General features: G+C 42.7%; 1 protein-coding gene and 1 long non-coding RNA gene across 4 annotated transcripts in view; one reads left to right on the top strand and one right to left on the bottom strand.

Annotated features, from left to right (window-relative positions):
• The window catches only part of LOC139264607 (uncharacterized), a 45851-nt gene extending 44206 nt beyond the window's left edge, over window positions 1-1645 (top strand). Inside the window, exon 3 of the long non-coding RNA XR_011593379.1 lies at window positions 1096-1645. This is a non-coding gene — a long non-coding RNA (uncharacterized lncRNA). The remainder of the gene's footprint in view (window positions 1-1095) is intronic.
• The window catches only part of fam171a1 (family with sequence similarity 171 member A1), a 265170-nt gene that overhangs the window by 30203 nt on the left and 214555 nt on the right, over window positions 1-20412 (bottom strand). For 2 of the 3 annotated variants that reach the window (XM_070881331.1, XM_070881333.1), the window contains one exon: window positions 19670-19846. The exons of the other annotated variant lie outside the window; for it this stretch is intronic. In XM_070881331.1, coding sequence (XP_070737432.1) covers window positions 19670-19846 — 177 coding nt within the window. The remainder of the gene's footprint in view (window positions 1-19669; window positions 19847-20412) is intronic. 3 annotated transcript variants of the gene reach the window in all.

The following is a 20412-nucleotide window of genomic DNA, read 5'->3' as shown; positions in this document are numbered from 1 at the left end:
TTCTATTTTATTTTCAGAGTAAACCTTAGATAAAAGGTTTAAAATGCAGATCATCATTAATACTCTATTTAAAAATTCTAAACGTTTAGGATTTTATTTATTTTACACAAAACATCAAAATGTTTAGTCATAAAAGCAAGTTTAAATAAATGAAAATGTTTTTGTTTCAGCGATATAAAAGCAGTGGTACTACACCAACATATTACATCACACTCCTTGCCCACGATTCGCTATTGGCCAAGCAATTTTCAGAAATTCTGCAGTGTACCTTCTCCTGGTCACTTACACAGAACTATTTGCAAAGACCTGTGAACAGGTTGTCTAGCAAGCTCATGATGGAAGGGGAAGAAATTAAATAACGAGTACCTTATGCCAGCAAAACAGGCATTATAAAAACAGAATTCAGTTTTAGATTCACCAGGAAATATACAATTACGAACAGAATATTGCCAAGAGTTAAAAAAAATGCACTGAAGAGCAACAGAGACCTTAATTTGTCAGCTGTGGCTCAGTGGGTTGCACTCTCGCCTCTGAGTCAGAAGGTTGTGGGTTCAAGTTCCACTCCAGGGAGCGCACACAAAAAAAAAATCTAGGCCGACACTCCAGTGCAGTGCTGAGGGAGTGCTGAACTGTCGAAAGTGCTGACTTTTGGATGAGACGTTAAACTGAGGCCCCGTCTGCTCTTTCAAGTGGATGTAAAAGATCCCATGACTCTATTTTGAAGAAGAGCAGGGGAGTTATCCCCGGTGTCCTGGCCAATATTTATCCCTAAATCAACATATCAAAAACAGATTATCTGGTCATTATCACATTGCTATTTGTGGGAGCTTGCTTGTGCACAAATTGGTTGCCGCGTTTACCACATTAAGGTGACTTCACTCCAAAAGTACTTCAAAGCACTTTGAGACGTCTGGTGGTTGTGAAAGGCGCTATATAAATCTAAGTCTTTCTTTCTTTTTTAATTTATACAACAGTCAATGTCTTGCCAGTGCAATTCTACAATTCACGATAAATTCTTCTGATATGAAATGTACAGCACTGGAAGAATAAATATGCATGCCGTGTTTTAAGAATCTTCTGCTTCTTTTCCTCAAGGCAAGTTGTCTCTTCACGCCAACGAGCTGTACAGCAGAGCTTTTCCCACTCTTCTGAAGGCTGTGGTACAGTTCCACAGATGCTGGACGCCCTCCGGTACCTTTCCCAATTGACCATGCCGCATATTTCAGTCTGTGCAATGAGTGTCAACTGAGCCCAATGGTCTCTTCATCCTCTGTCCACCAGTACACTTTCCAATTGGAGCCGCAATGAACAGGCTTCAACTGTACTTTACAACTTGATGGGCTTTTTGCAATGCAAGAATTAAGTTCTAAATCCATCCATCAACGTTTTGATGATCGTCAACAAAAATAGTTCAAGAAACCTAACAGATTTAATGTGCAATGAAACCTAATCTGTGCTTACTTTCTTCTAATTGCAAGAGTAATGTTATCATAAATTTCTGCAAGTGACTGTAACCCATACTGCTCAACAAGGTCAAGCATATGAGCTAAGAAAATAATTTCCCAAATTCATGTCATTCAGACTTTTATGTTTTCAATTTTAGTTGTACTGTGAGAATAAATTATTTAATTTTCCAAAATCTATTTTTATGACAGTGATCTGTGCAATTCCATTGGAATGACTGAAAGCTTAGATTCACAGCCAAAAGTTATTTGGAACACTATTTATAGGCAGGTAAATGTTTGCATCTGTACTTAACTTACCCAGAAACTAGCAGTTACTGGACACAGTGGCTGTTGCTCACATCCACGACAACTCCCACAGCAGGAAATATCAACCCTGACATTTACTGTTTTGTTTAGAGGAGAGAAACCCCCTAATTAGAGTTTGAAACCGTCAAGCCATTTATTCAAGTGGCAATTTAGCCTTCTTTGTGCCACAATGCTGTCTATTTAATGTCAAGCATTTTCAAATTTTTTTTGCTATATATGAATAACCCAAATATGGGAACTTGCCTCTTAGAAACCTCTCGAGTGCAGTGAACTGACCCAATCAGCAGCTTTGTAAATACTGCAGCATCTATCTACATCCATTGAATTCTTCCTCCAAACAAATCCTTGGTTTGCAGCATTTCTGTAACTTTATATTACAATATTAGCTTTTTTTCCTTTTTTAATTGTAGCTCAGTTTTTATCATGTATTGTAAAAAATCTGTTACCATAAACATAGCTTGTAAATTGAGTAATAAGTGAGGCCTCCACTGTACTAACACCTGCCATATGCTGGTAGCATTATATATAACAGTACAAGACTGAAAGTATGGGTACCTACTTGCCATACATATATAAAGTAGAAATTACAGACCTATTACTTTACACAAACTGCAAATACCACTAGATACAAGTGTTTACATTTTCACTAAAAAGGAAACCCTAGGCAGCTTCTAAATAAGATCAATTGACATTTCAGATACAAACTCCCTTTCAATCAGACTCAATTATGCAAGAAAATGTAGTTATAAATATAACTAATACAGACCATAATCATACTTAATACAATCAGAATACAATACAAATGAGTGAGGAAGTTGGCGAGGCTCTGCTTAATATTTTGGAGGTTCCATAAATAAAGGCGTTATACTGGGCTAGAGGATCGAAAATCTAATGCCCGAATTTCAACAAACCATTTGGGAAATCTTGAAATTCTAATCAACCACGTAAAACCCTTGGACCGCTGAGACAGAGAAATAATACTACAAGTGTGGATATTCAGACTTATATGTTTCAGATTGCTCTGCAATTAGTTGTATTAATTTCAATGAGATAGAGAAGCAATAGCTCAGAGAAAGCGATCAAACCAAAGGATTTACTCTTAACTATGTTCTCTAGGGGATATCGAGATACGGATATTGATTACATACATATTAAAAAAAACAATATTTGGAGCCAAGCAAATGCTGTGGTATAACCAAAATCATGCTGCGTGATAGTCTACAAGTATCCCACGTGACTGATGATTTGACCAAAAATAAAATGTTGTAATAGATTTCTTTGTCAAAGAAAACCCATGAACTCCATACATTTATTGTTGGAGGAAGCAGGGATGAGAGGTTTAAGGAGGCAGTTAGTAGTGGAAAAATTATCCCCAGAAAACAATAGTATAGTGGACAATGTTCCCTCTAAATTGTCTTTGTTATCAATGAGTTGTCCCTTTAAATTTTTGCGCATGGGTGGTATGTCAAATGGAAAAACTTCTGAGCGGCTGTGTGGTACCTTGCAGATTACAGCATGGCTGTGCACGTGTGCAGTTTAGAGGGTACACGGATAGTGGCTTTAATTGTTTACACAGATCATTTAGAGATTCAAGACTTTAGAGCACATAACTTCTCATTACCTGCTCTGTGGACTTTTAAAGCTGTAATCATCCAGAAGAGACTGGAATCTGTAGGAAGTAGGATCACCTACACACCACAGGAACTTAGCCAACATTGGCTGGTTCGGAAGGAAACTACATGTTGCGCACACCCATGAAAATTTGCATCTGACGTCATGTTGTGTGGTGACACATGACCTCCTGCCTTTTATAAAGTCCCATGGAAAGCAGTTCATTTCCCCCACCTCTTTCCCACCCCCCGCCCCTGGTGGTTTTGCAAAGTTCTCTGCTACAACCATCACAATTTCCCTACTACTAGAGCCAAGCCCTGCAGCTTCTGGTATCTTTAAGGAAAGGCAAGTACAGTTTAGTGCCTTTTATTGATAGCTAGTTATTTTTCCTGCATGTTTAAATATGTTTTTTTTACTGCATCAAGCTCAATTGCTACTCACCAGGTCTTGATTCCATGTTGCTTTAACTTCAAGGAGGCTAGGAATCTAGTAACAATTGGGCTGGAATTTCCAATGGTTTACCGCCCAGTTTCTGGGCAGTATTGGCCATTGTGAGCGGCAATCAGGTAAGCGGAAAATTCCCTACCTGAGTTATGAGTACCGTGGAGGAGCGGACCGCCGGCGTGCACCGTCAGATCGCCATGGCGCGATATTTGGGTCAGCGGTGACCCGTAGGTGAGTATGAAAAAAATGCCCACGAAGATCAGCGGAGCTGGGCGTTAGGGTGAGTACCTCTGCAAGGAAAAGGTTAGTAATTGGTTTTTTACTAATTATTTTAAAAATCTATGTGATTATTTAGTTTAAAAGGGTCTTGGGAATGTTTTTTTGATTTTTTTTTTTAGGTGATGCCTTTTGAAAAATTATTTTTATTGTTTTCTGCTGCTAGGTCCAACCCACAGCCTCGGGGTAAATTTTTATTTATTAAAAAAATTTATCGCTCATTTTGCTTATTAACCGCACAATCGACCCTAAATTGCACTTTTTCGTCCAGAATGGGGATGCAACCAGTGGGTGGGGTGGGATGGGGTGGGGTGGGGTGGGGGAGAGAAACATAGAAATCTACAGCACAGAAGAAGACCATTTCTGCCCAGTGTGACCTTGCCAGCCGACAAAAAGCCCATGTTTTTCGCTCGGCGGATTTTTCTTGGGGGGTGGGGTGACGGGGGAAGTTTTCGCTGCCGATAATCTTCCCAATCTTAGTGGTCTTTTGGGCGGCGGCCTGATAGGAAATTCTAGCCCAAAGTCTTTTCCCCTTTTAGGGCATAAATTCACTGTACTTGGTTAAAGGTCCTCTGTCTTCAAGGTTAGCAGGCTTAAGTCAACAAAGGAATAAATGGTGTAGATACTCAGGTAGTTAGTGGATTTGTTTCGTTGCACAAATAATCTTCCAGAATAGTTTCTCTCTATATTTACAAAACATTTCTTTAGCCAGATTGGTAAGCACCCCCTCCCTTGAAGAAATAGAAACCTTTGGCTTAGCATCTTGAATCCAGGATATAATAGAGCTTGCTACCTTTGTCTGAGCATCATGGAGCCAGCCTCAGTACAATAAAGAACTTGGTACCTTTGACTTACAACCTGGATTCAGTCTCAAAAAATGTGTAATGTTCGAACATGGTACTCTGGCTTTGAGCCAGAACCTCGTCTCCAATATAGAGACACAATATAATCAGAGTATTAACATCTCAGTTGCATCCCATGGACTCCAGCTCTTCTGTAACTAAAATATCTTAAAACCCTAAGATGATTGTATGGGTATGGTTTCTGATAAAATTATTCAGATTCAGTAAACAATAGATTTTATATTTGTACATTCTGCTAACAGAGGAGAGCTTTCCTTATACCTTGAGAGGGTATACCGGGGGCAGGGGGGGAGAAGAGAAACATAGAAATCTACTGCACAGAAGGAGGCCATTTCGGCCCAGCATGACCTCACCAGCCAACAAAAAGTTACACGGCCCTTGGTCAGCAGCCCTGAAGATTACAAATAAACCCATGAACAATGGCGGAATGGTAAAGAGCACCCAGCCCAATCAGTCCGTCCCACACAATGACGTCACCCCTTGCACCGAAACATTCTATACTCCACCCCAACTGAAGCCATGTGATCTCCTGGGAGGCGCAAAAACCAGATAAAAACCCTGGCCAATTGGGGAAAACAAAATCTGGGAATATTCCTCTCCGACCTATCCAGGCGATCGAAACTAGTCCAGATCACCCTGGCCGTGTTCGAAACCCTGCAGTACTTACCATCGTATCTGCGCCAGCCAACAGGAGGTTATCCAGTCTAATCCCCAATTACCAGCTCTAGGTCTGTAACTTTGCAGATTACGGCACTTTCAGTGCCCATCCAACCATCTCTTAAATATGGTGAGGGTTTCTGCATCCACCACCCTTCCAGGCAGTGAGTTCCAGACTCCCACAACCCTCTGCGTGAAGAAGCCTCCCCTCAAATCCCCTCTGAACCTTCCACCAACCACTTTAAAACTATGACCCCTCGTAATTGACCTCTCCACCAAGGGAAATAGGCCCTTGCTATCCACTATATCCAAGCCCCTCAAAATTTTATACAACTCAATGAGGTCTCCTCTCAGCCTCCTCTGTTCCAATGAGAACAAACCCAGCCTATCCAATCTGTCCTTATAGCTAAGATTCTCCATTCCAGGCAGCATCCTAGTAAATCTCCTCTGCACCCTCTCTAGTGCAATCACGTCCTTCCTATAATATGGCGACCAGAACTGCACGTAGTACTCCAGCTGTGACCTAACCAAAGTATTATACAATTTAAGCATAACCTCCCTGCTCCTCAAGCATTCTGTATGCCTTCTTAACCACTTTATCTACCTGGCTTGCTACTTTCAGGATTTGTGGACAAGCACTCCAAGGTCCCTTTGTTCATCTAGACTTAAGTGGCCTACCGCTTAATGTGTATACCCTTTCCTTATTAGCCCTCCCCTAGTGCATTACCTCACATTTCTCTGAATTAAATTCCATTTGCCACTGCTCTGCCCACCTGACCAGTAGATTGATATCCTCCTGCAGCCCATGACTTTCCTCTTCATTATCAACCACACAGCCAATTTTAGTGTCATCTACAAACTTCTTAATCATACTCCCTATATTCAAATCTAGATCATTGATGTATACCACAAAAAGCAAGGGATCCAGTACTGAGCCCTGCGGAATCCCACTGGAAAACATCCTTCCAGTCACAAAAACATCCATCAACCATTACCCTTTGCTTCCTACCTCCAAGCCAATTTTGGATCCAACTTGCCACTTTGCCCTGGATCCCATGGGCTTTAACCTTCGTGACCCATCTACCATGTGGGACCTTATCAAAAGCTTTGCTAAAGTCCATATACACTACATCGTACGCACTACCCTCATCGACCCTCCTGGTTACCTCCTCAAAAAATTCAATCAGGTTACCCAAACACTATCTTCCCTTAATAAATCTGTGCCTTTCCAAATACAGATTTATCCTGTCTTTCAGGAATTTTTCCAATAATTTTCCCACCACTGAGGTTAAGCTGAGAAGCCTGTAATTATTTGGCCCATCCCTTTCTCCCTTCTTAAACAAGGGTACCACATTAGCAGTCCTCCAGTCCTCTGGCCTGAATCCAAAGAGGACTGGAAAATGATGGTCAAGGCCTCTGCTATTTCCTCTTTTGTTTCGCTCAACAGCCTGGGATGCATTTCATCCGGGCCTGGACACTTATCTACTTTCAAAGCTGCTAAACCTCTTAATACCTCCTCTCTCACGTATGTTTATTGCATCCAGAATTTCACACTCCTCCTTGATAGCAGTATCTGCAGTGCCCCTTTCCTTTGTGAAAACAGACGCAAAGTATTCATTAAGAACCATACCAACATCTTCGCCTCCACACAAAGATTACCCTTACGGTCTCTAATAGGCCCTACCCTTTCTTTAAATATATTAAGAGCAAGAGGATAACTAAAGAACATCTTTGCGAGATACTCTATAAGAGTAAGAGAGATTAAATTGATCACCCAACTACAGTCCGCTTGTAATGTAGGTGCTTAAATTAAATAAAGAACCACCCTATTTCACTTGGCATAATGACAGGAGATTTTAGACTCACAGGATTTCATAAGGTGGTCTTACATTTTAATTTGGTTCAGGATACAAGAACATAAGAAATGGGAGCTGGAGTAGGCCATTTGGCTCTTCACGCCTGCTCCACCATTCATCGAGATCATGGCTGATCGTCTATCTCAACTCGACCTTCCCGCACTATCTCCATATCCCTTAATTCCCTCTGTTCACAGAAATTTAGCAACCTCTGTCTTGAATGTACTCAACGACTGATTATCCACAGCCCTCTGGGGTAGAGAATTCCAAAGATTCACAACCCTTTGAGTGAAGAAATGTCTCCTCATCTCAGTCATAAATGGCTGACTCCTTATCTATGACTGTAACCTTGTGTTCGAGATTCCCCAGCCAGGGGAAACATTTTCCCAGCATTAACTCTGTCAAGCCCCTTAAGTATCATATATGTTTCAATTCTAAACTCTAAGGAATATAGGCCTAACTCCAAGGAATATAAGCCTATTGGATATTGCTGCATCCTCTTTATCTGCCTACAATTGATCAGATCAGGAGAATACATTTCACTGTGTAGATGTAGAAAATAAATTTCAGGATTATAGGAAGTTCCAATGGTTAGTTGTGTCATGTATAATATGACCATAGTTAATTCAGTACCAAGCATCATAGAAGTGTAAGGCCATTGTTGCTATTCCACTATAAAATATTCCAGTAGTACAGTTAACATCCATTCTACTAATTTTATGGATATTTCTTATACTTTCTTTCGTTAGATTTCCATGAACAGTGCCTGTAAGGCAGCTACTTGCAATAATCATTGCATGTTTAGCAGACATTACTGTTTAAATGTGGCCAGTATCCAGGACAATGTTTTCAACAGATGTGTTTTGGCAGCGGTTGGAACATCCCTCTTAGGGCCTCCGTGCTCCTAAAGTTTACTATTCTAGCATGGCTCCTAGGATGTGTAAAGGATGCAGCATGACAAAGGAAGCTAGATGACCTATCTTTTAAGATATTTGGCATTCTTTGAATGACAGTATCTGTCATAAACTATGATTCTTTCCCACCATCCTCTCCGGTCATGTCAGATCTCTTTTGGGGTTGGTGAGAGATTTTAAGGACAAAGTCAGTTCAAAAATAAATTGGCTTCAAATTTTTATGGGGTTTCCCCAGGACATGGTTTGACCAGAAACAACCAACATTGGCCAAATTCCTATGGTAGAAGGATGTGGAGTGACAAAAAATACAATCCCCAACAGTCAATCAGCCACTGATGCTCCATTAAGCAACTGAGCAGGTGATGAACTCAACATGTATCAAGTGACATCTCAAAAACTGAAGAAAAGGAGGTTACAAGCCAGTTTAAAGGGACAGCTTACTGTAGTCGAAAAACAATCTTCCAATTTCTGCTCATATCTGTACCTATTTGAGACTGGAAGGCAAGCAAATGCTACTCAAAAGCCATAATACTCGGCAATTTTGGATGCAATGTAGCATCTTCTGGTCCCCTTGTTTTCCATTACAAAAGGACAAAATAAGCTCAGCTGCAGTAAGAAAAAAGTCAACTTTGAATTCCATGCTTAGTACAATCAACTCCCTAATATAAGTTACACATGTTAGTGCAACCATTGTTTTTTCACCTTCAGTTACTGTGCAATTAAACTCAACAGAAAAGTAGAAATCTAATAGTACATATTAACACTGATCATTTATCATTGCAAATGTTTACTTAGCAAGCTCTTGTGCTTGGCTTGAAATTGAATATACACTATTTCCATTGTTGTGCTTGAAAATGCACTTTCGCTTGACATTTCCTGTCCTTCGCATTTTTCAAAAGGACATGTCAACATCACATACTTAGTGCCATAGTCAATCAATCTCACTCTGTCTGGCAATTTGAAATGGAAAGTTGGCAACTCACACGGACTACTGGAGTCAGTTACAGAAAGACCAAGAGCAGAAACAAGCATATATAAAAGAGAGAAATGGGGGGGGGGGGGGGTAAAAACATAGGAGTAAAATCAGAAAGCAGAACAATTGGAATGACTGAGAAGAGAGAAAAGTACCAGAGTAGCAACTATTGAAAGAATAATACAAAAACAGCAATCATATTTAAACATTTAATTGGGGCACAAGCAGAAACTACTTCTGACTTAAAAAACACATTGGCAAAACATACTCCTAAACAGAAAAGGACAGGAGCTGAGAAAATTAGGGTCCTTTTAAGAGTCCATAGTGTATTCTGTATGGGGATTGAAACACCTGTGAACTCATTCCTTTTTGGCGTGAAAGCAAATCATCCTCGGACTGCCTATGATGTAGAAGGGTTAATCGGACCCTCATTATAATGTACTATCGAGCTGACACCCATGCAGCAGATCACAACAGGTCTACTGTATTTGGTAAAAATGTAGAGTATTAATAATGTGGAACTGAGATATAAACAGCTTAAGTACAAGTAAACAGCTTACACAGTCTTGCCAAATTGAAGAGAGACTCCTTTAGGGTCAATTTATGTCCATTATGGCTTATTTCCATACATATAAACACATGTAATGATGCTGTATAAAATTACCAGCATGTTAACCATCTCTGGCACTCCTTTATACCACTTTAAAACAATGTGAAACCTGATGTTCTAGTTTATGTTGCAGGGTAAACGTTTTTTTTTTTAAACACAAACCAGAAATCTGGGGTATCCAGATATCACAGGGAAATGGAAATCTGCAAATCAAAGTTAGGCAAGGTTTTGGCTTGTTTGATCCTTAGATTATAGAGAAACTCTAACACAATTTATTTACTGAAAAACAAAGTAGCACTGGCTCAATAAGTTAGAATTATGAGACACGTCTCAAACAAACATCATTTTCAATTCCATTTTCCCCCTTTCGTTTCATTAACATGCCCTCTTGTAGCCTCCTTCAGAAAGTAGAACAAGTGAGACAGTTCGGAGTGTGCAATCCTTTGTAACTATCAGCAACATCATTGAAATATCCCAAGACAAGATATGCTGGATGGAGAGCTACATAATTAGATATAGTAAGCAATGACAAAGCTCACTTTCCGTCATGAGCCCAAGCAGTCCTGAGAAGTACTTCACAACCACTATAAAGCCTGCACCTAACTACAGGGCCTAGTTATCGGAGGAAACAAGTGTTTGAGGATACAAGTATTTAAGGACAAATTTAAAGACATCCAACCAATTGCACAACACAGGTAATTAAAAGTTTTGGGAAAACAAGACAAAAATAAGCAGTGCATATGAGAATGGAAATAAGGGGCAAGAACAGGTTTGTTTTGTTTTCTATTTACCAATAAAAGTTCTCAACAAAAAAAAACAAATACATAACCTCCTGTAACATCTTGGCACTGGACTTGCAGAATATACAAACTAGCTCTCCTGTTTAGACCATGGGCCGAGTCTCAAAAAAATGCTTTTCCATTGTCCCCTCTGTGGAAGTACTTCATATTCACACCAATATTAGTTTAGGGACCACTTATCACAAAAATCAATGTTCCCATCTTCAAAAAAATGAGCATTTTGCAGAAATTTTCATTAGAAAATAGGCAGAAATCTAATCAAAACCCAGAGTGATGATGTAATTGGAGTTACTTAAATGACCAATCACAACTGTTCTATTTGTCAGTACTGCGAAATCAGCCAATCATGATCTCTATCTCGGTCTTCACAGTAGAAGACACTAAAAGCATCCCAATAATAGATAATCAAGGGGTTATAAGCATGGGTGAACTTAAATCAATCACTATCACTAGAGAAAAAGTACTAGGCAAACTAATGGGACTAAAGGTGGACAAGTCCCCCGGACCTGATGGCCTGCATCCTAGGGTCTTAAAAGAAGTGGCTGCAGAGATATTGGGTGCATTGGTTGTAATCTACCAAAATTCCCTGGATTCTGGAGAGCAGATTGGAAACCTGGAAATGTAACGCCCCTATTTAAGAAAAGAGGAAGACAGAAAGCAGGAAACTATAGACCAGTTAGCCTAACATCTGTCATTGGAAAAATGCTGGAGACCATTATTAAGGAAGTAGTAGTCGGACATTTAGAAACTCACAATACAGTCAAGCAGAGTCAGCATGGTTTTATGAAAGGAAAATCATGTTTGACAAATTTTCTAGCGTTCTTTGAGGATGTAACGAGCAGGGTGGATAAAGGGGAACCAGCAGATGTAGTGTATTTGGATTTCCAGAAGGCATTCGATAAGGTGCCACATAAAAGGTTACTGCACAAGATAATAGCTCACGGGGTTGGGGGTAATATATGAGCATGGATCGAGAATTGGTTAATTAACAAAAAAGACTTGTGATAAATAGGTAATTTTCAGGTTGGCAAACTGTAACTAGTGGTGTATCACAGGGATCAGTGCTGGGGCCTCAACTATTTACAAGCTATATGAAAGACATGGATGAAGGGATCGAGTGTAATGTAGCCAAATTTGCTGATGATACAAAGATAGGTGGGAAAGCAAGTTGTGAGGAGGACACAAAGAATCTGCAAAGGGATATAGACAGACTGAGTGGGCAAAAATTTGGCAGATGAAGTATAATGTGGAAAAATGTGAGGTTATCCACTTTGGCAGGTAAAATAAAGAAGCAAATTATTATTTAAATGGAGAGAGATTACAAAATGCTGCAACACAGAGGGACCTGGGGGTACTTGTGCATGAAGCACAAAAAGTTAGTATGCAGGTACAGCAAGTAATTAGGAAGGCAAATGGAATGTTGGCCTTTATTGCAAGGGGGATAGAGTATAAAAGCAGAGAAGTCCTGCTACAACTGTACAAGGCGTTGGTGAGATCATACCTGGAGTACTGCGTACAGTTTTAGTCTCCGTATTTAATGAGGGATGTACTTGCATTGGAGGCAGTTCAGAGAAGGTTTACTCGTTGATTCCAGAGATGAAGGGGTTGTCGTATGAAGAAAGGTTGAGCAGGTTGGGCCTATATTCATTGGAGCTTAGAAGAATGAGAGGTGATCTTATTGAAATGTATAAGATTATGAGGGTAGATGCAGGGAGAATGTTTCTCCTCGTGGGGGAATCTAGAACTAGGGGACATAGTTTCAGAATAAGGGGTCGCCCATTTAAAACGGAGATGAGCAGGAATTTCTTCTCTGAGGGTTGTGAATCTGTGGAATTCTCTACCCCAGAGAGCTGTGGCGGCTGGGTTATTGAATATATTTAAGGTGAAGATAGACAGATTTTTGAATGATAAGGGAGTCAAGGGTTATGGGGAGCGGGCAGGGAAGTGGAATTGAGGCCATTATCTTATTGAATGGCGGAGCAGGCTCAAGGGGCCAAATGGCCTACTCCTGCTCCTGTTTCTTATGTTCTTATATACTAGATTGATTAGAGTCAGTGACTGCATGCACCAAAACAATGACGTGCTGCATGCAAGTAGTTGCAGGAGCCAAAGGCAATCATCATTTATTTTTCAGACTATAGCTGGAAAACATTTTTCACGAGTGTTCAACAGTGGAAATTTACTGGAACTAGAGAAGCTAAAATTGTAGAGAATGCCATCGAAAGTTTAGATCTGGAGCTGGTTATTGCACATGAAAGATTCACAACAATTCCATATTCGATTGGGTATCATCGGCAGTGCTACATGCGTTTCACTGATAAATCCAAGATCGGCAGAGCCAAGAAGAAGCAAGAAAGGGAAATCAGAACTATGAACGTGAGTACACGTGATTTTACAATATTTCCAATGAACTGTGCCAGCCTACAAATGTTTATATCCAACTTTCGTACCTTAGTTCAATGGTGAGCTGTTTGACACATTCCGTTTTGTGGGCCTGCTTCAGCCCCATATATTTATTTCTGTGCAGTCTAACTGACTCTAAACTTCTCACTCTAGTCATAATACATACAAACACACCAAAAAGCAGGTTTTTGGACCAAGGGTCATTGTCAGTGGGGCTGATTAGAATATCCATTTTATCATTCCTTTTCAGCCATTGCAAAACCACTACCGAAAGAAGAGGAGAGGAGTGAATCCGCCACCAAGGATCGACTGCTTCGCTCAAAGACGACAGACCCCGAGGTTATACCTGCGAGGGTCAGTGTCCCTGGGAGGACAGACGCACCAACATCAGCGTCCTCGTCCAGGCCAACATCCCCAACATTGAAGCACTGACCACACTCGATCAGCTCCGCTGGGCAGGCCACATAGTTCGCATGCCAGACACGAGACTCCAAAGCAAATGCTCTACTCGGAGCTCCTTCACGGCAAATGAGCCAAAGGTGGGCAGCGGAAACGCTACAAGGACACCCTCAAAGTCTCCCTGATAAAGTGCGACATCCCCACTGACACCTGGGAGTCCCTGGCCCAAGACCGCCCTAAGTGGAGGAAGTGCATCCAAGAGGGCGCTGAGTACCTCGAGTCTCAACGCCAAGAGCATGCAGAAATCAAGCGCAGGCAGTGGAAAGAGTGTGCGGCAATCCAGTCCCACCCATCCCTTCCCTCAACAACTATCTGTCCCATCTGTGACAGAGTATGTGGCTCTCGTATTGGACTGTTCAGCCACCAAAGAACTCACTTCAGGAGTGGAAGCAAGTCTTCCTCGATTCCGAGGGACTGCCTATGATGACGACCTGCGAGGGCTTCCCATCTTCTTCCAGTGCAGTGTCTTCTCTGCAAGAAGGACAAGAACGTTGTGGAGAGACACAGCTGAAAGAGACGACAAGAAAGGCTGGTACAATGTGAGACTAAAATTGCAGGTAAACTGCTCCTTGCAGCAGAAACCCGCGAAGAAGAGGCAATCCTGTTGCATATCCGTGGACACGATCTTGTTGCCCTTGAAGCAAGGTATCATCTTAGCTGCTACCAGCTACACCAGATTTCTGACCAGAAAGCAGCAGGAAGACCCTCCAGAAGGCAACCTCTACCAAGCAGGATAAAGGCACTTCTGTGATACAGTGATAGAGGGCAGGATTGTAAAGAACCGTGAAATTCATAGAATGGCAAAGTTTGTTTAAGAAATGCATTTTTGAGAGAGGGTATCGATGCTTCTTTTTATAAAACGTATAATCTTAAACGTCAAATGCAGAAATCTTATCCTTTTCTGAAATTTGTCAGATCATCACACAGTAATGAGAGTGAGCTCGTTTTTGTAGAAGATCTTGCAACAGAAGAAGTTGTTGAGGAGGCAGTCAGAGATTTGCTTTCAGAAATAAGCACAAGTGATACCTTTACAGACATGGATACCAACATGGATCCTGGAGCCAAAGCTCCTGCCAGAGCATTGGATTTAAGATCTGATTGCAGACCCTTGTACCCTGCTGCTCTGGCACTGAAGCATTTCATGAAAAATAAGTTTGGTTTGTTCCTCCGCTGAGATAGCCATCAATTGCCAAGGAATCAACTCTGGATGCTGCATTGGTACCAGATGAGCTTTTTAATTTCGTGGCATGGACAACGGGAATCACCAATGAGCTTCCGGTAGACAACTCACAGGTAGCAGTAGATGACATCAAAGGCTGCAAGACTATTTCTGTTTGCCAAGACATCATGGGGCTGAAATTGTCAGTCCCGAAAAAGCCTTTGGTGGCCTGAAAGCGGCGGCCATGTGCGGTGCGGGATGGCCACCGACTCTCCACGGAGGGGTCGCCATTTTGCAAATTGCCCTTCATCAGGGGTGGAGCGATGTAGGTGACCCTTCCACCCGTTTTCCCACCACGGCGTGCACGCGCCTACCCTTTACCGACCGGCGGTGACTACTTCCTGAAATTGCCCCGCGGGAGTGGCGCCGCCACCGGCCGGTGTCCCCGACAGCTTTTTGTGTCGGTGTATTCTTTGTTGGCACTTGTTGGTCGGCGGCCTGGCTGCCCTTAAAGGGGAGATGGTGCTGTCGGAGACACCATTTTGTTTTTTATTGTTGGCCCAGTGGACCTAACTGAAAAATATGCAGAGTTCGCAGTGGCCGTCCCCTTTAGCTGAAGGGGAGAGAAGTTGTGACGCACGCTGATGTTATTGGCGCGGCGCTGATGAGTGATCGAGGCGGCCGAGCTGCTGCAAGAGCACTTCCGCCCCTCAGCCGTGACTACACCCGCTCCGTGCAAAAAAAAACGTCCAAGTGCCGAATATCGACGGCACCTGTGCCCCAACCCAGGCGGCGGAGAAAAACTACAAAAAAACGGAAGGTGCACCCCGTTTCAGGCAGAGATAAATTTCTACCCCCATGAATTTAGGATTGAAAGGGAGGAGGCTCATGCCAAAACACTCAGCTTTGGTCATGTCTGTCAGACAAATGACTGGTTCAGCACAGTTCATCGGCCTTTTGAATGGCCTTGGGCACTAATCTTCAAATTCTCAAGTACTAGAACATGACACAGCAATGGCTGAGCTTCAGTTTCAACGAGGTGAGCAGTATATCCCATCCAATATCAAGCCTAACGTACACACAACACTGGTTTGGGACGACGACGATTTCGGAGGCGACATCGTCAGGAAACCCACCCCCTACCACTGATGAGATCCCAAGTGGTTCAACTTGGGTTGAGATGCTATGACATTGAGTCAAGTCATGAAACTACAATCAACATTTGGATAGTTTGCTGAGTGATTCACATTGTTCCAGACAGATACAAGACTAACAGCATCAAAAGTGGTGAAAGGGGACGGCCAGTTGGAGGAACGCAAATCACCAAAATCTTCTCTCCTGACAAAGCAGTGGACAAAATTTCTGTCTTGCGGTGACAACAAGGAAAATCTTCTCCCGTTCCTCTATGAAAGATGGTGCAAGTCTAGAAAGGAGATTGTTGATAATGTAACACCCTTTTGTTGAACACGGAAGTGAGTGTCATGCTATACATTAGAATGACAGCAAAACAGATCTGGAGGTGGTATCAATCCCAGCACTCTTCACCAACCAGGAAGAAGCCAACACATGATTACTGCTTCATAGCGCATTTGCTGCCAGTTCCAGTGAGCATGTCATCATCAACAGTCCTGACACTGATGTCTTTGTACTGTGCTTGGTGTTCTGCAAGGACATTGATGCCTAGCTCTACTTTCACACAGGAAGAGTAAACAACATGCGTACAATAGATGTTCATTGCATCTTTGATCACTCTGGGGAAAAATGTATGTGCTGCTCTTATAGGATTTCACAGATTTTCAGGATGTGATTCAGTCAGTGCTACATGGAATGGATCCGTTGGTCAGGATCGCACCAAAACTTTTCTCAATCTTCTTCGCTGCAATGCTCCATCTCACTCGCAACATGCTCCCTGCTGGAGTGGAACTAAACTATAGAACCAATGGGAACCTGTTCAACCTTCGCCGCCTCTAGGCTAGATCCAAGGTCATCCCATCCTCTGTCATCGGACTACAGTACGCAGACGACATTTGCGTCTGCGCACACGCAGAGGCTGAACTCCAAGCCGTTGTCAACACCTTCATCGAGGTGTACGAAAGCATGGGCCTTACGCTAAACATCCATAAGACAAAGATCCTCCATCAACCTGACCCCGCCACATAGCACTGCCGCCCCCTCCCCCCCCAATCAAAATCCACGGTGCGTCCTTGGACAAAGTGGACCATTTTCCATACCTCGGGAGCCTACTATCAGCAAGGACAGACATTGATGACGAGGTCCAACACCGCCTCCAGTGTGCCAGCCTCCATTCGCCTGAGGAAGAGAGTGTTTGAAGACCAGGATCTCAAATGTGGCACCAAGCTTATAGTCTACAGAGCAGTAGTGATACCCGCCCTCCTATACGGCTCAGAGACGTGGACCATATACAGCAGACATCTCAAAGCGCTGGAGAAGTACCACCAATGCTGCCTCCGCAAGATCCTGCAAATCCACTGGGAGGATAGACGCACCGACGTCAGTGTTCTTGATCAGGCCAACATCCTCAGCATCGAAGCACTGACCACACTCGACCAGCTCTGTTGGGTGGGGCACATGTGTCAGGCATGCGGACAGACTCCCAAAGCAAGCGCTCTACTCAGAACTCCTACATGGCAAGCGAGGCCCAGGTGGGCAGAGGAAACGTTTCAAGGACACCCTCAAAGCCTCCTTGATAAAGTGCAATATCCCCATCGGCACCTGAAAATCCCTGGCCCAAAACCACCCAAAATGGAGAAAGAGCATCTGGGAGGGTGTTGTGCACCTTGAGTCTTGTCACCGAGAGCATGCAGAAATCAAGCGTAGACAGCGGAAGGAGCGTGCGGCAAATCAGGCTCCCCACCCACCCTTTCTTTTAACCACTGTCTGCCCCACCTGTGACAGAGACTGTAATTCCCACATTGGACTGTACAGCCACCTGAGAAGTCCCCCTCGATTCCAAGGATCTGCCTATGATGACGATGATGATGTATGGAATGGGGAAGGTGAAATCAGCGAAAGTGCTGATTGCCAGCAAAGAGCACTGTTCGACATTTGAGAAGTTAGGGACCTCGTTTGCTGTTTCACAATCACTTTGTGAAGAACTAGAGGCATACACTTGCAAACTCGATGACCAGAATGGATGCAGAGATGTGAACCATGCCAGATGTCAAATGTTCAAGACCAGATGTTATGCAGAGAAGTGCTTGCCACCAAATAAAGATTCATTATACAAATACATACACAGCATGCCAATTACCAGTCTGCAATTCACAAGCGATGTCTTGAGAACATGCCAGAAATCCCATCTCCAAAGGACCATAGATGGAAACTGGAAGATAATGTATTTGTCACAGACTGGATGACACTTCCTCCCAACACCAGCAAGTGTAATGGAGCTTGCACATTGTTCATGCAAAAAGACAAGGAAGGTGCTCTTGTCTTCTCAACAAGCTACCTTGCATTGACATCTACTCGTGTGCAGGTTGTGAGAATGTTGCATCTTTGCCCGAGACATCTAGGGCTGAGGAAACAGATACCCATGATTCTGATGATGATTCATAGATATGCATTACTTTTCAGCCTCTAACTTTTTTTCAGATCTATTTTGCTTTTTCAGTACTTCTATCTTAAAAAAAAATCAATACTATTACTTTTATTATAATAATTATTATAATTATATGGTTGTCAAATGAGTGCGGGTATCCGTCTGAAATGTCAGCAAGTGTGTATGCAATAAATGGTTGATCTGGTAGATTACTTTCTTAGCAACGGGTATGAAAACAAAACTTAGATTTATGTATAACTGCACCATATGATGCATCCAGATCTCAGGGGGTAAAAATTCACCTCTGCCTAAAACGAGATGCACCTACTGTTTTTCAAGTGTTCTGGCCAATGCAATGGATGTGGCGTTGAAATTCAGCTCTTCGTGGTTTTTTCCAGCGGGCCTCATTATGGGGGCGGGACGGAGTGTCCGCCATTGTCAGTCATCAGCGCCGTGCTGATGACGTCATCATGCTGGCGTGTCACAATATCTCTCCCCTACAGTTAAAGGGGAGAGCTGCTGCGAACTCTGCATTCATTTCAGTTAGGTCTACTGGGCCACCATGGAGGGTTTCGGCCAGGCCAAGAAGGGGTGCCAGGCTGCCCGGCCGAACCCGCGGCCATTATTGTTGACCGACTTGGCAGTTAGCCGACAAAAAAAACCAAGTCGTCAACAGCGGCACCACCTCCCCACCTCCACCATTTCAGAGAGAGTGCACCGACAGCAAAAGCTGTCGGGGACATCGGCCTGCGGCAGCGCTGCTCCGATGGGGCAATTTCAGGTAAGGGTCAATTTTGGTAGGGGGTTCCCGCCAGATGGTAAGGGGTCGGTGCGTGCACACAGCGGCGGGAAAACGGGTGGAGCGGTCCCAGACCACTGCTCCGCTCTTGAGGAAGGACAATTTACAAAATGGCGGCTCTGCCACGGAGAGTCGCTCTGTGGCCGCTGCTTCTCGCCGGTCAGAAGTCTTATTGGAAGGGGCAATTTCGGCCCCCAGATGTCTTCCGTGATACTTCTTTTTACCAAGTCTTACATTACCCATGCTTAAAATTTAGCAGGAGCACTGATATGTCACCATTGCTAGAGAAAATAAAATCTATAGCAACCATTTTCTTTTGTGTTTGGCCATTTCTCGGTAGCACTGAATTTTCAGACTTGGGAACATTTGATTTTTGCTTCAAAAACATATGTTTAACATATTTGGTATGGTTTTAGGTACTTCCCACACAGAAACTACAGAATTAAAAATCTAGGCTTCGGCTCACGGTCTAGTTCAGTGTTTAAAATTGACAGAAATTATCTGGACTGCTTACCGATTTTCTTATCAAACTTCCATGCCGGAAGTGCGTCGCCGTGCTTCAAGGAGCTTTTGGCTGGCAGGGGAATGGTCACACAGATAGGACCATTCACTTGGATTTCGGTTCCATCGCTATTCAACAGATGAACACTCACCGCTGTGACAGGGGTCAGCTCAAACCTGCTGCTGTTTCCTGTAAAATGGAAGATAGCATTGACAGTAACATGAAAAGATTAAATGCATCATAGCGTATCGTGGGGAAAAAAAGAAAATCAGAATGGCTACAATGCTTTGTTATTTTTGGATAGATAGGACAAGCTGCTTGTAGGATTAGAGAAGCAAGTCATCCATATTCTGAACATTGGAGATAGCACACACTAGCTGTCGCTATCCACCTTCACTCCTTCAAACTTAACATAAAATTCTGCCAGGTGAAGATACAGTTCACAGAACGCACAGCACAAGTACTGTACAATTACACAAATGGACACCTCCAGGCAGCTGCATTTCTCATTAACTGCTCCATTCTGCAACTAACTATGACTGACTCAATAAACCAGATGCACACGATCATAAAGATAGACACAATTTACACAGTTACAATGCAGCACACGGTGTTAACATTTACAATTAGCTGAAAATTATCTGCGGATCACTGGCCATCAGATTAACACTCTCATTATGGAGCCACCTCCCCACCCCAAAACAAAGTCAAATCAAATCTCCCAATTCATCTGATCAGACCAGTATTTAAAAAAA

The sequence above is a fragment of the Pristiophorus japonicus genome, chromosome 5, assembly GCF_044704955.1.
Source record: "Pristiophorus japonicus isolate sPriJap1 chromosome 5, sPriJap1.hap1, whole genome shotgun sequence".
Lineage (NCBI taxonomy): Eukaryota > Metazoa > Chordata > Chondrichthyes > Pristiophoridae > Pristiophorus > Pristiophorus japonicus.
Note: the sequence above shows the minus strand (reverse complement) of the source record. Positions and strands in the feature narration are given on the sequence as shown.